The sequence below is a fragment of the Phalacrocorax carbo genome, chromosome 11 (assembly GCF_963921805.1).
Source record: "Phalacrocorax carbo chromosome 11, bPhaCar2.1, whole genome shotgun sequence".
Taxonomy (NCBI): Eukaryota; Metazoa; Chordata; class Aves; order Suliformes; family Phalacrocoracidae; genus Phalacrocorax; species Phalacrocorax carbo.
In genome coordinates, this window is record NC_087523.1 from 23,095,605 (window position 1) to 23,108,938 (window position 13,334).

The 13,334-nt window shown below is 53.2% G+C and overlaps 1 protein-coding gene across 2 annotated transcripts in view; it reads left to right on the forward strand.

The window, feature by feature from the left end:
- The window catches only part of LOC104049896 (Krueppel-like factor 5), a 31,894-nt gene that overhangs the window by 13,719 nt on the left and 4,841 nt on the right, over positions 1 to 13,334 (forward strand). For both annotated transcript variants that reach the window (XM_064463439.1, XM_064463440.1), the window contains exons 2-4: positions 2,934 to 2,981; positions 6,879 to 7,782; positions 10,580 to 10,639. In XM_064463439.1, coding sequence (XP_064319509.1) covers positions 2,934 to 2,981; positions 6,879 to 7,782; positions 10,580 to 10,639 — 1,012 coding nt within the window. The remainder of the gene's footprint in view (positions 1 to 2,933; positions 2,982 to 6,878; positions 7,783 to 10,579; positions 10,640 to 13,334) is intronic.

Genomic DNA, 13,334 nt, shown 5'->3' on the forward strand with positions numbered 1-13,334 from the left:
GCTTTCAACCCCAAAACCTGTGTAGCTCTGACCTGGAGATTTCATGTTTAAACATTTCCTCACGCTTCCAGGCATGAAGACCACATGGATCCCAGTGGCTCTCCAGGGATGGCAGCTCTCAACATCCCCAGCCTGGTTGCCACCCATCCTCTCAAGGCCACGTGGCTCTGTGGTCTATCATGGCCTCGCAAGGAACATCCTCTATTTAGATGCAACTCACAGAATATCAACACCTCAAAAGGGGGAAAATGGAGCCCATTGAGTTGGTTTTGCTGGTTTTCTGTGAGAGAGGGGGAAGGCTGGGCTGGTTTCTAGCCCTTGCTAGTCTGGCTGACCAGCCTGACAGCGTGTGCATGACCCCAGACTGGGAGGGCGAGAAAAGGCTTTACCACAATCTTGTTGGAACAGAGAAATGGTAGAGGTTAGGGTGAAACCTAGTGGTTGTGGAGGAGAAAATGAGCACGCTGGAAGCAAGCAGGCAGCAGCAGCTGCAAGTGGATGATGTGGAATGAGAATGGGGAACAGGCTGACGCTGAACCCACAGAAGGCAGATACATACTGTTTTGGGATTTGGGGATAACTCTTCCCCTTAACTTGCTGCTGGAGGGCACTATTTTGGGCACTGACCTTGGAGAAAAGGTCTGCGTGAGAGCTGTGAGAAGAGCCCTCAGCCTTCTGTGGAAAGCTGGGGGGAATCGAGGCAGGAGAAGAGAGGTGTGCAGGATATTTGCAAGCACGGTGTAGTGCATACAGGGAATGAGAAAGGAGATTTAATTCCTGCCAATGTCTTTCCACCTTGGAGATTGCTAAGCACAGGAATGGGCTAGCTGCAGGCAAACTGCAGAGAAGGTCCACGGGGAGCCCACTTCCAGGGGTGGTTGGGGTACCTGGTCCTGTGCCTGAAGAGGTGGGATTCCCCCAAGTCATCTCTAGGAGCCTGGCAGTGGTGTGATCCTGAGAGCTTCACCTCGGAGGAGCTGGGTCTAGCTTAAGGCGCTGCCGCATTTCTGCCAGGAAGCATGGTCTGTCCGAGCCCTGTCGCATGGCTGAGGCTCTTCCTGGGGGAAGCTGCTCCTGTCCTTGCTCTTGCAGATGCCCTGGCCTGTGGCATGGGGAGCTTGTCAGAAGCTGGGCAGAGGAGAGGGGCTGTGCCTGAGGCGCAGGGCATGCAGTGGATCACGGGGTCTCCTAGCTATCACAGCACCTTGTGGTGGGTGCCCGTTCCAGGGAGGGGGTGCTGGGGCTTGGCACAGCCCCAGCCCCACATCTGCACCAAAAAAAAACCCCTCATGCGTGATTCGTTTGAGTGTTGCAGGCTCAGCCCTTGTTGCCTGCTCCAGTGGTTTCCAGCCTGTTCCCGGGACACAGCATGAATGTTTCTAACTACCCTAAGGTAGCCTTTCTAGATGGGACCCCCAAGGGGCGTGGGAGAAATTAGTCGTTTGACTGCGCTGGAAAGTTCTGGAGGTCTTTGCGCCATGCCTCAAAGCCTCCTCTGGAAACCTCTGTGTTTCTCAGCTATCTTTTATTTCTCCATGAGAAGCGCAGAGTTCACCAAATCGTGCAGCCAGGCTGAGCTGCTCCCCAAATTCACCAAGAGGCTGCCCTCCTTGGGCAAGCTCCAAACACCATGGCAAATCCCTCTCTGCCTCTTGGCGAGGATTAAGCTGTAGAGACAGAGAGTGGCTGTGTGAGCTGAGAACTGAGTCGCTGCTCATCCCCACAGCAGGCTGCTCTGTCCCTCCTCCCACCCCCTGCTGGGACGGGTGGTGTTAAAGAGGACACTGAGCACTGGCGAGGCCCCACCTCGAACGCTGGGCTCAGGATCGGGCCCCTCGGGACAAGAAGGGCCTTGAGGGGCTGGAGCGTGTCCAGAGAAGGGCAGCGGGGCTGGGGCAGGGTCTGGAGCACAAGTGTGCTGGGGGGCGGCTGAGGGGGCTGGGGGGGTTTAGCCTGGAGAAGGGGGGGCTGAGGGGAGCCCTTCTCGCTCTCTGCAGCTGCCTGAGAGGGGCTGGAGTGAGGGGGGGGCTGGTCTCTGCTCCCAAGGCACCAGGGACAGGACGAGAGGGAACGGCCTCAAGCTGCATCAGGGGAGGTTTAGGTTGGGTGTGAGGGAAAATGCCTTCCCTGCCAGAGGGGTCAGGCCCTGGCACAGGCTGCCCAGGGAGGTGGGGGAGTCACCGTCCCTGGGGGGGTTCAAACAATGTGCAGACGCGGCACTTGGGGACATGGTTTATGATCCTGGGGTGTTGGGTTGGGGGTTGGACTTGATGATCCCAGAGGTCTTTTCCAACCTTAATGATTCTGCGATTCTATGATTCTGTGAATGAAAAACTTAAAAGAGAAAAATCCCTGTTGGTGAGCAGAGAGAAGGTGATGTCAAGGCACAGCCGGGTCCTCTCCAACCTCCGGGCAGGAGGAAAACGGAGGTCGCCCCCACTCTGGCTGGGTGTGCCGACCCCTTGCCTGCTCTTCCTGCGGCCTCCGAACCCCCGTCCCCGTGTCTGCAGGCGAAGCCTGGGTTGGGGCTCCTGTGGGGGGTGCCATGGCCACAAGCCCGGCTCAGACATGGCTCCCGCCCAGCCCTGCCCACAGCCGGGCTGGCCACGCCCACAAAGGGGCATCGCCCCTCCCACTTCCAGGCTGGCTCCACCCCTCCCGCTGTTGGTCCTCCCGGCCTGCAGGGGGCGACGTGGGGGCACGCTGGCCTCGTGCTGCCCACCAACTGCCGGTGGGCAACTGTCGCCTGCCGCCATGTGTGGGGGGCGGCAGGCGGGCGGAGGCGCCGGTGATGGCGGCGGGGTCCTGCCCGCGGGCAGGGTGGGGAGGCCCCTGGGGGCCGTGAGGGGCCGGGGAGGTGGGGGGAGGCTGGCGGGGGGTGGCCGGGTCGCAGGGGAGGCCGCCTCACTAACCCAGCCCTGTCTGCCCCACAGCTGCACCCGATGAGGATGGAACAGCGGATGCCGCCGCTCATTCTCGAGGTAAAGTGCTTTCCTCCTTCCTCCCTCTGCACGCGCCTCCCCCGTCGGTGAGAGGTACCGCTAAAGCCCCTCAGAGAAGAGCTGGGACTGTCCCCCACCCGCCCGACCCCAGCACAGGCCGCCCAGATCTGCTGGCGAGGACATGGCGGCTCGTCCTCTCCCACCTTCCTCCTGCCTCCCTCCCACTCATGGTGTCTCCCTCCTTGCAAGCCCCCCGGGCACCTGTGAAGCTACCTCCTCCATGTCTCTTGTGTCCCCGTTAACTGGATCCCCACTGACTGTGGAAGGAGCCACGAGTGACAGCCAGATAGGGACACCTGCACTCAAGACACTTGAGTTGGATCCCACCCAGGCATGTCAGCACTTAGTCATCCCAGCTGTGCTGGCCGTGGGCCCGAGGAGTTGGTTTGGATAGAGCATTGGTTGGGAGATGCTTAGGGAAATGGCGTGGTGTTAGGTGTCAGCACCCAGCACGAGCAGTGCCCAAGCAGACTAGGGTTGGCGGGTGTTTCTGGGCCACAAACAAGCAAAGTGCCCCTTTCTCCCTCTTTGAAGGACTCTGGGGCCCTTGGGGTCACAGAATCATAGAATCATAGAATGTGCCGAGTTGGAAGGGACCTGCAAGGATCACCAAGTCCAACTCCTGTCCCTGCACAGGACAGCCCCAAAATTCACACCACGTGGGACCTGTGACACAATCAGCAGCATTCTGCAATATTATACTATTTGCGTGAAATTCAGACATGTGACAGACATACATACAGCCCGTATCTACGAGGTTCCATGAGGATATTGCCCCCAAGCTACTGAATTTGGATTGGACATAGACTAAAATTCAAGTGGAAATTCCAAGACTTGTCTCTAAGTTTGAGTCACCAGAAGAGTCAGTCCCATATTGTAGCAACACTCCAGCAACCAATTAAAATGAACCGTTTAACATCAATGCATTAATTAATCTTAAGATTAAGGTCTAATTAATCTATTAATCTATGTCTAGATTTCTCTTTTAGAGGAACAGCTTCCATCTATCATAAAAGCCTAAAAAAGGACAACAACTGTATCAGGCAAGAATATCTCTCAGTTGCACAGTTCTCTCCAGTTCATTTTTAATGAATTTATGCTTAGGAAGCATTTCTTTACCAAGAGGGTGGTCAAATGCTGGAACAGGCTTCCGGGAGAGGCGGGCGATGCCCTGAGCATGCCAGTGTTTAAGAGGCATTTAGACAATACCCTTAACAACATGCTTTAACTTGGACAGGCCTGACCTGGTCAGGCAGTTGGACTAGACGATCGTTGTAGGTCCCTTCCAGCTGAGATAGTCTATTCTATTCTATTCTATTCTATTCTATTCTATTCTATTCTATTCTATTCTATTCTATTCTATTCTATTCTATTCTATTCTATTCTATTCTATTCTATTCTATTCTATTCTATTCTATTCTATTCTATTCTATTCTATTATGACAGCCTGGATTCCAGTGGGGTGGGGCCCTCACCGACCGTCCCAGTCCTGCACACACCTGTGGGGCTGCAGCTACGGATGGGACTGGTATCCTTTCCTGTCCAGTGAAAGCCCGTTGCTTTTGCTTTGCTGACCAGCTGCCCCTTAACACCCCCTTTCCCAGGATCCTGCGGCTGCTCAGGATCAGAGGTGGATTTGTCAGGTTTTAATGGAATGACGGGAAGAATAATTTTCTTTGCAGGTAGGGGTGGTTATGAGAGAAAAGGAGGCTGGGAGACACTGATCGGGGGGCAGGCAGCGGACAGGGGGACTCTGGCTGGGGATGCAGGTTTTGGATCTGAAATTAAGGCCCTCTGTGCCTTTCTGCATTTAATATACCTGCCTGGTCACCTGCCCTATAAGGACCTACTGGAGTTGTGTGTAGGGGAGACCTTCCCTTGGGAACTGAAGGTGAGAAAGTTAAATGCCAGAGATAAGGGAAGTGTAGAAGTAAAAGGCATCCAACTCCTTCCCCCTGCCCCCACTCCTGGCAAGTGGGCCATTTCATTGCTCAGGTATGTACGGCATTTGGAGCCTCTGGTACTACCTCGAGCAAGCTGATTCCCAAGGGTAACAGTAATATGCCAGTGTGGGTGCACAGGGCAGGAGCTGGCAGGGTTCCGCTTCAAAGCTTCGGCGTGGTTCTCCCTTGGGCAGGAGCCCAAGCTGGATGCTGCAGGGGTGGGGGGGCAGAGAGGAAATCAAGGTTTTGGACCAGTCTGCAAGGGCTGATTTGAGGGTCCCTGAGGCTCTTCCCTGCCTCCTGCTGATGCCTGAGCTTTAGGGTGTGCCTGGAGCATGGTAGGGGGTGTTGCTGGAGGCAGCGCTGCTGAGCAGAGGTGGTTAGGTGAGGCTGTGACATCAAGTGAGCTTGTAGTGCCAACACATGGCTTTCTTTAATGAGGGCAGGTACTTTTCAGGTCCTGCGCTTTCAGTGAGAATGGTTAGGATTTACGGCACAGTGTGTACACACACTGGTGTGGCAAGCACAGCGTAAAAAACACAGTCCTGGTGCAAGGTTCTCAGTTCCAGTGCAGTGTAACACTTCCAAGTCCAGCTGCTCTGAGCTTACACCCATGTAGAAGAGGGTGTATTTGTGGCACGTACCTGTATTTGGGTAGAAGCCAGCTTACCCATGCGTTGCCAGCATGGCTTGCAGAGGTGCAAGGGCTCTTTGAATTAGCTGGAAGCACAGGTGATATGTTTCGCTGGAAAGAGCGAAGAAATCTCTTGGATGCCGTCCAGCTTTGTTAAGAGCAATGAAGTTGCAGCAGGGGTGACTTTGGCCTATTGCACTCCAGTGACATAGTTCAGTGCTATAAAAACCTGGGCTCAAGCATGCAGGGTGTGGGGTGAGATCAGCTTGCTCTCCTGAAGTGCCCTGTGGGCTTTGCCAGGGAAACCTGGTGGTTTTGCCAGCTCCTCTACATATGAATGAGTCTACGAGGGCTTTGCAATGAGCTTGACACATGGATAACCACATAATTAAAGGCTGTAGCTTTATAGAAAAGCATTAGCGCTGGTATCTTTAACCACAAAGAGCAGAACTTGAGTCATCAAATGCCAGGGGATGAATTTCCTAGCGGATTGCTCCATCAGGTTGCTGAATTATTGGGCCTGGATCCAGTGGGATGCCGCATCAGACATGAACCAGGAAGGGAAGAAGCCTGGCAAGTGGTGATTGTCTGAGCTAGAGGTCCTGTTAGCTTGGAGGACCCAGACATGTACAAACAGTTCTACAAAACTAGAACTAAACCAAAGGTTAGGTGAGGGCTGAGTCACTTTACCAAGATAAGACAGTGTGCCTGGCAATTTCCATTTTAGGCTCACAGTCCACTGAATTACTGGCAGCATCAGTTAGGTTTCTAGGGCTATACCCCAAATTATTATCAATTAATTAAAGATATTGTTGTAGAATAAAATGCAGCGCATCTCAGGCTGTTGAGTTTAAAGGAGGCCAGAGTCAGCATGTACACAGTGGGGCTGCAGATCCAACATACCCAAAGCGTGAGGCTGACTGGAGCAGAGTTTCTGATTTCATCCCATTTCTAGTGTTAAATTCTCTTGTTTGTGTGACCAAAGCTTTGTATCTAAAGCTTGGCTCTTCTTTATCAGGCTACATTTCTCTCATAACTACATCCTCTGCCTAGCTTATCCTTTGTTATCAGTGCAGATAGGTAGGAGGGAAGTGGGACAGAGGACAGTGATTCACTCCTGGGGAGTCTGTGGCTGAGTCAGAGACTGAAGCTAAATCACCACAGCCTGTGACTCCTCGGCCGTTCTTGCTGCTCTCTCAGTTTCCTGCTAGCTTAAGTATCTGTTGAACGTTGGACTCCCACCACCAGTACGTCAAGGTCACGCTTCACAACTTCTCTTACCTGTATTTTTTGCCATAGGCACGGTCTGAAATGGATAAGTACCTTTCAAACGAGGTGCCGCCCATCCCAATGATACCAGACAAGAAGTACCGCCGGGAGAGCGCCTCGGTGGTGGATGAGTTCTTCTCCACAGAGAAGCCCACTTCTACGCCGTACAGCGTGAACATCAACGTGATTCTGCCAGACACGACGCACCTGCGCACTGGACTTTACCGGCCACCCAAACCCATGACGCCATTCCCACAGATCAAAACAGAGCCTGGCACCAGCTTCGCCCAGCCCTGCTCTTCTGCCTCCGGCCCCACACAGACCCTGCCCGACTTCACCAGTGTCTTCAGCATGCCCCAGTCTGTGGCAGTGAACAACATCTTCATCAAGCAGGAGATGCCCCCTGAGATCCCCTTATCCACCAATCCACAGCAATCCCAGCTTTACCAGATGCCTCTTGGCAGCGGAAGCGCTGACATGACCACTCTGACATCCTCCTCCAACAGCACCACAGCCATCAACAGCCTCACTGGTGTCACCATGTCCACAGGTAACACCATGTCCAGCGTGGTCCACAGACCGGTCCAGCCAGGAGGGCCACTTAAGCAGTACCCGCATGTCTCCCAGGGACAGGGAAACTTCAACATCTCAGGGCAGTTCTACGCTGTTCCAGGGGTGAACCTGCCCCCTTCGCCCCCCAACTCACAGCCCGGCAGCCCAGAAAATCAACCCGAGCTCATCAACACCATCTCTCCCCCACCATCCTATGAAGCCACTTTTGGACTGAAGTTGGTCCAGTCATCCCAGGTCCCTCCAGTCCCCAACGGCCTTGGGACCCTCTCCCAAGGGCACATTGCCATGCAGCCCCCAAAATACAACAGACGCAACAACCCTGAGCTGGAGAAGAGGAGGATCCATCACTGCGATTACCCAGGTATGCTCACGGCCGATGTACTGGCTTGGTTTTGGGGAGGAGAGTCTTCTTGACACGCTGAGGCTGGGGGCTGCCTTGGGCCTCCGCAGGAGTTTAATCTGAAATGGCTTTGTCTGCATGACGAAGGGAGCTATGGAGCTGGGTGGAGAGCCCCAGGGAAGTGGGGTTCCTACCACCACCATGGGAGTAGAAGAGGCCGATCCTGCCTGTGCTAGCTGATGCCTTTTTTCTCCCTTTCCTTTCCCCTTCATGCTCTGGCAAAAGCAAGCCTGACTCTGAGAGGCAAAGAACTCCTGCAAAGCACAGGGATGCTCCTGGAAACATTCTGGCTTAGCTGCCCATTGCGCTCTGGTCTTGCCTAACCCTGAGCAGCCACATGCTCTCTGCAGGTGAAACCATGCTGGCTTTCTCACTCTCCCATAACGGGTGGCAAACCACTGGGGAATTTGCATAAGCGGCCTTTACAGTCTCTTTCTGTGGCTCCAATTTTCTTCTTCCAAAGAGGCAATGAACTGAATATCTCTGGTTCATATCCTTCCGTGGCTTCATGTACTGCATCAGGATGGTGTGAAAGGGTATTTCAGGGTAACGGTCAGCCCAGAGCTGAAGCTGGTCCCTGTGTGTCACCTCATTGCAAGAGCACGTCCATCCAAAGACCTGCAATGCCTTGCAGGGGGACAGCTTGCAGGGTTTCCTGCGCTGTGCACAGAGAACTTGTGGGACCCACAGCTACAGACTCTCGTTCATGCCACGTGGGAGGCAAGCAATCGTGTCCCTAGCGAGAAATCCCAGTGACACGAGTGTGAGGGCTTGAAAATCACCAGTCATTGTGCAGAGACACACCTTCCACTTCCTGGGCTGAGCCCCAGGCATCTGGCTGTTGGGGATTAGCAAACAGTTTTCCCATGGGGGTGTGTGGACTGGGGAAAGTAATTTCCTAACTGCCTCCTGCAAGACTTACGTGCTCTTTCTGGGGTACAAGGGTACGAGTAGGGCAGCCCAGAGGCCCGTCTAGGCCAGATCCTGTCTCCAGGAGCGACCCTAGGATGTGTATAAGAATAGGACATATTTAGAGATCCTTCTGTGCTCACAGCTTCGCACCCTCTGGCAACCTGCAGGCTAGAGGCTTTCTGAGCCAGAAGCTGCACCCATGTTCTTGTGGTTATCAGCTTGTGCTGATTTTTTTAACCTTCTGCTGATCACACTGGGAGACAGATTAAGGGTGTAAGTGCTCTGAGACAGACCCCATTGCTCTTGTCAGAACTGGTCAGAGCAAGAGTCTCGTCCTGGGGGATGCATTACCAAGGCAAAGCTCGCTTGTTTTCAGCAGGATTTTGGCCTGCATAAGAAGGTGGGAACACACCTATGGTGCAAAAAAACCCAACCAAACAGCCTGTGCTGAATAAACACTGGGTGGCTTGATAGTGTGTACATGCAGAGACAGCGGAGGGCGTCTTCTAATCCTTCACACTGAGGTTCAGCTAGAGGTGAAACCAGTCAGGACTGATGGCAGGGGCAGCAGGTCTTACTGATGTGGTCTGCGTGAGGCAGCGACAGGAGGGATGCCAAATTCGCACCGGCAACTGGGTGAACAGGGGAGACCTGTTTGCAACACCCCGATCCAGGTTTCCAGGTGGTGGCCCCAGCGCTTTTTCCTCTGCCTGCTCATGGGGGAATGAAGCTCAGCTGTGCCCTGCACTGGCTTCTCTGTGCTGCTCTTTCTGGGCTTGCACACTGCTCTGGGTGCTCGGCTGGCTTTGTTTCTCTGCCCAGCAGGGAGGCAGTCCTTGGTCTCATGCATACTCATCTCTCTCTTGAGTGTGAGGGACCTCTGAGGCTTCAGAAGCAAACTTGAACTGGGTCACCAACCCTTATCCCTCCTACCATGGGGAGGGGAAGGGCTGCTAGCTGTTCCCGCACCTCCTGAGCAGGGCAGGATGGAGAGCTGATCTCATGCAAGAGGCTTCTTTAGGCTGTGTGGAAACGCTGGAACGAAAAATATGACTCTGTTGCTTATGCAGGTCGTAAAAATTAAAATTTGTATTTAAATATACTTGTCAAAGCACAATGAGGCAGGGCTATAGAGGCAGCAGGAGAAGCTTTTCTAAATTTTAACTGAAATGAGGAACTAGGAATGATTCATTTTGAGACGCCTGCTGTTGAAACTTTTGCCAAAGTCACGGTGTTTCTGTTAAGAGCCTTTCTTTGATTAAACCTGTTGTTGCTGATCTTCTGAAAAAGCTTCCCACTGGCTGGATTCTGGATCCTGAAAGCCAAGCTGTGGCTCCATAGCGTACCTGGCGTTTCCTGCTTCCTGCAACATTTTCACCACATCTGCTGGAGCTGGGACTATTACAAAACACATTTTCCCTCCATCCTTGCAGTAGTGATACCAGTTTCATTTGGAATCCAGAGAGACAAACGGCAGCACAAAGCCAGCAGCTAACGGTGGTGAATTTGATGTTTTCATCCTGCCTCGAAGACCTGGTTGAGGAAAGGGGGGGATTTGAAAGTCTGCGCCTGACTCTTCCCCTCCCCGGCCCTAGTTCCCGGCACAATGCCCACGGGTGTCAGGATTGTGTGGCAAGAGGTGGAGTGTTGTAAAGGTGTGACTGTCTTGGGGAACAAATGCTCTTTAGTTACTGCCGAAACAACACAGGTATAGCCAGGCTTATTTGCATACCGTTACCCAGAGTGCTTCTCAGGCCTGCTCTGTCCCTCAAATATAAATGTTCTGGGTTTGTTTGAGCAAGGGCTCCTTCCTCACGGGAAAGTTGTGTCTTTTCTGTTTTTGCAGGTTGCTCAAAAGTTTATACCAAGAGCTCCCACCTGAAGGCACATCAGAGGACTCACACAGGTAAGAGCACCGCTGCATCCAGAAGCTCTGCCAGCCTGCACTTCTCGCACTGTGCCTGTTAATGGCCGTGATAACGTAGCTGATTACCTTAATCTAGGGTGGTTATTGGGGTAAGGAGCACAGTTAAGCCTATCGATGTTAATGTTAAAAGAAGTCCAATGGTTGCACTGGTTTATAGTGACTGTACGCTGCTCTGTGCACTTGCTTGCCTTCTGGAGGGATGGCCTGGATTTTAGGAGAACTCTTGGAGGCTCTCGAGCTGCTGGACTGGGAGGAGGAGGTGCCCCCAAAACCTCTATCATTCTGAGCCCTTCCTTTGAGATGTCCCAAATCCTAGCCAGGTCTGATCCTGCTTAGCCTCTAGAAAGGTTGTATAAAGGCATGTGGTGCATATATATGACCTCTGAGGAGACAAGGGCTGTCCCTTTTGTGTCAGGCACCCCTGTGGTTCCCAAGGAGAGGAAGGAAGCCCTGGTATCTCCTTGTGTACCAGCCACACGGACCACTCGCGCCCAGTGCTTGTCCCCTTAGCGTCTGCCAGTGGTGTATCACTGGAGCTGCCAAATACACGTGCAGAAGGGCTCCGAATACACGTGCAGAAGGGCTGGGCCCTCAGACCCGAGGGCAAAGGTGCCGCGGGCTGCTCTTGCTGCTGTAAACATGGCCACTAGTACAGAGGAGCTCCCACCACAACCAGCTTCCCCGGAGTAAATCTAGCTCAGTGGCACTCGTGTGTTCAAGCACAGGTCTTCTCATTAAGGCATTTATTATACCTGAAACTTTATCAGATCCCCAGGTTGTCCAGGAACCATCAGTGCCCTCATAAATCTCTTTTATAGAAGGGCTGATCTTTACTGAATGCAATTAAGCTGGCCCAGAGTTCACTTTTCTTTTTTATTAACAACGAACAAAACCCATCCTGAGGCTGGGAATCAGTTCTCGCACTTGGCTCTGTTCCGTTTTCGCCTTATCAGTCCTTCAAACAAGCCAGCAAAGAATTTTTCTTTGTGCATGAGGTACAATATTTTTTTGGCAGGGCCTGGGTAGGAGCACAACACGGAAGGGGTGGAAGAAAGGAACAGGAAGGACATTGTCCCAGCTCCGAGAGCTGGGTGGTGATAAGCATTTGTCACAACAGCAATCTGTATTCAGGGCTACGCTAGGGCCCTCGCTTTAAAATGAAATATCTCTTTTCCCCTTCCGTTTGGAGCACGGGTCTTACCTCTGTGCCCAGAGATGGGACCCATCTGAGACATGCGCAGCCCTTACAAGTCACAATATAAAGATGCAGCCAGGCAAACTTGGGTGGTTTCTGAACCCAGTAAAACGCAGTCATTTTTCCAGGTTTCCCAGTAATTGGGCTGGAACTCCAAGTGTGTTTGCCTCCTCTAACTTCACTTACTGCAAGACGGAGGGACAGAGAGGTGAAGGAGGGTGTGACCCGAGTAGCCAAGAAAACCAGTGGTGGTGTGGGGTGGGTAAGAAGGCGGCAATCCAAAACAGAGCGCCATATGCAGGCAGGCTCAGGGCGTCTGCGTCCAATTTTTGAAGCCTCGTGTTTTGCTTTTGAGGCCTCAGCCTCGCTGAGCACAGCACCGGAGCTGCAGCGGCGCGGCCTGTCCCAGCCCCTGCCCGCTACCTACGCTCGATGCCGCTTCAGCGCCATCGCTTGAAGGGTTAATAACGCCCTTTCTCTCGATTCCTCGCTTGATGGCAGCTGGGCTGAGAAGTACGCGATCTCTAAGATCTTTTCGTGTGGTTTGCCTGTTGCTATGGGCTGGGCTGTATTCATCTCCTGGAGACACCATTCATTTCCTGGGTGCCATTGTGAGATTAAATATATAACCCGGTGGCTGCTCACCCACCTCCCGGGGGCTGGGAATGCCAGCTCGGGTCCTTTGTTTGAGCTTGCCCTGCCGTGCTGTCCTGGGAGATGGAGCCAGCTCCTGGGACAATGGAAAGCATTTTGTTTCTATCCTGGAGATCAACCTGTTATTGTTTGAAACTAAAGGGCCTTGGTAGGGTTGACCCAGCCAGGTGACCTGGCTGGGACAATGTCTGTGGCTGCACAGCGCAAATCCTGCCTTTGTCTTAGCTAGCGCAGACCCCGAGACCCCCAGCGTGCTGTAAAACATCCAGCACGCTGCTTGTAAATTGACTTTAAGTTCTTTATTTACCTGAGGCATAAAAAATACACGTCTCCCCTCCCCGTGGTGCAGAGCCCAGGGGCTTTTTAAGGAGCAGGATGTGGTCGTGGCGCCTTGTCTCCTCCAGGTTCACGTGTCTGTGCTTTCATATTTTGTCTGGTGCGTGCAAGACACTGTAGATCTTGCCGTGGCTGAATGTTTTGTGTTTCCTGGACAAACGCACCGCCTGCCTAGCACACGGGGCTGTGGGGAGGAACGGCCGTTCACCGGGGAGCATGTCGGAGCACAGCACACATGCCTGTGCATGCATGCTGCATGTGTACGTGCATTCATGCCGCGATGGTGCGCTCAGCAATTGGCCGATGAAACGGTAAATATTTGAGGTCGGGAAAGTCAGCACATTCCCTGAACTCTGCCTGCTTGTTCAGGCTGTTAAGAGCGAGGGCTAATATTTGAGAGCACCACACCCATGCGTGGAGAGGGCTGCAGCCAGGGTTCAGCTCTACAACCTGGGCATGCAGGGTGTTGGAAGCAGGCAGAGGCTTTTC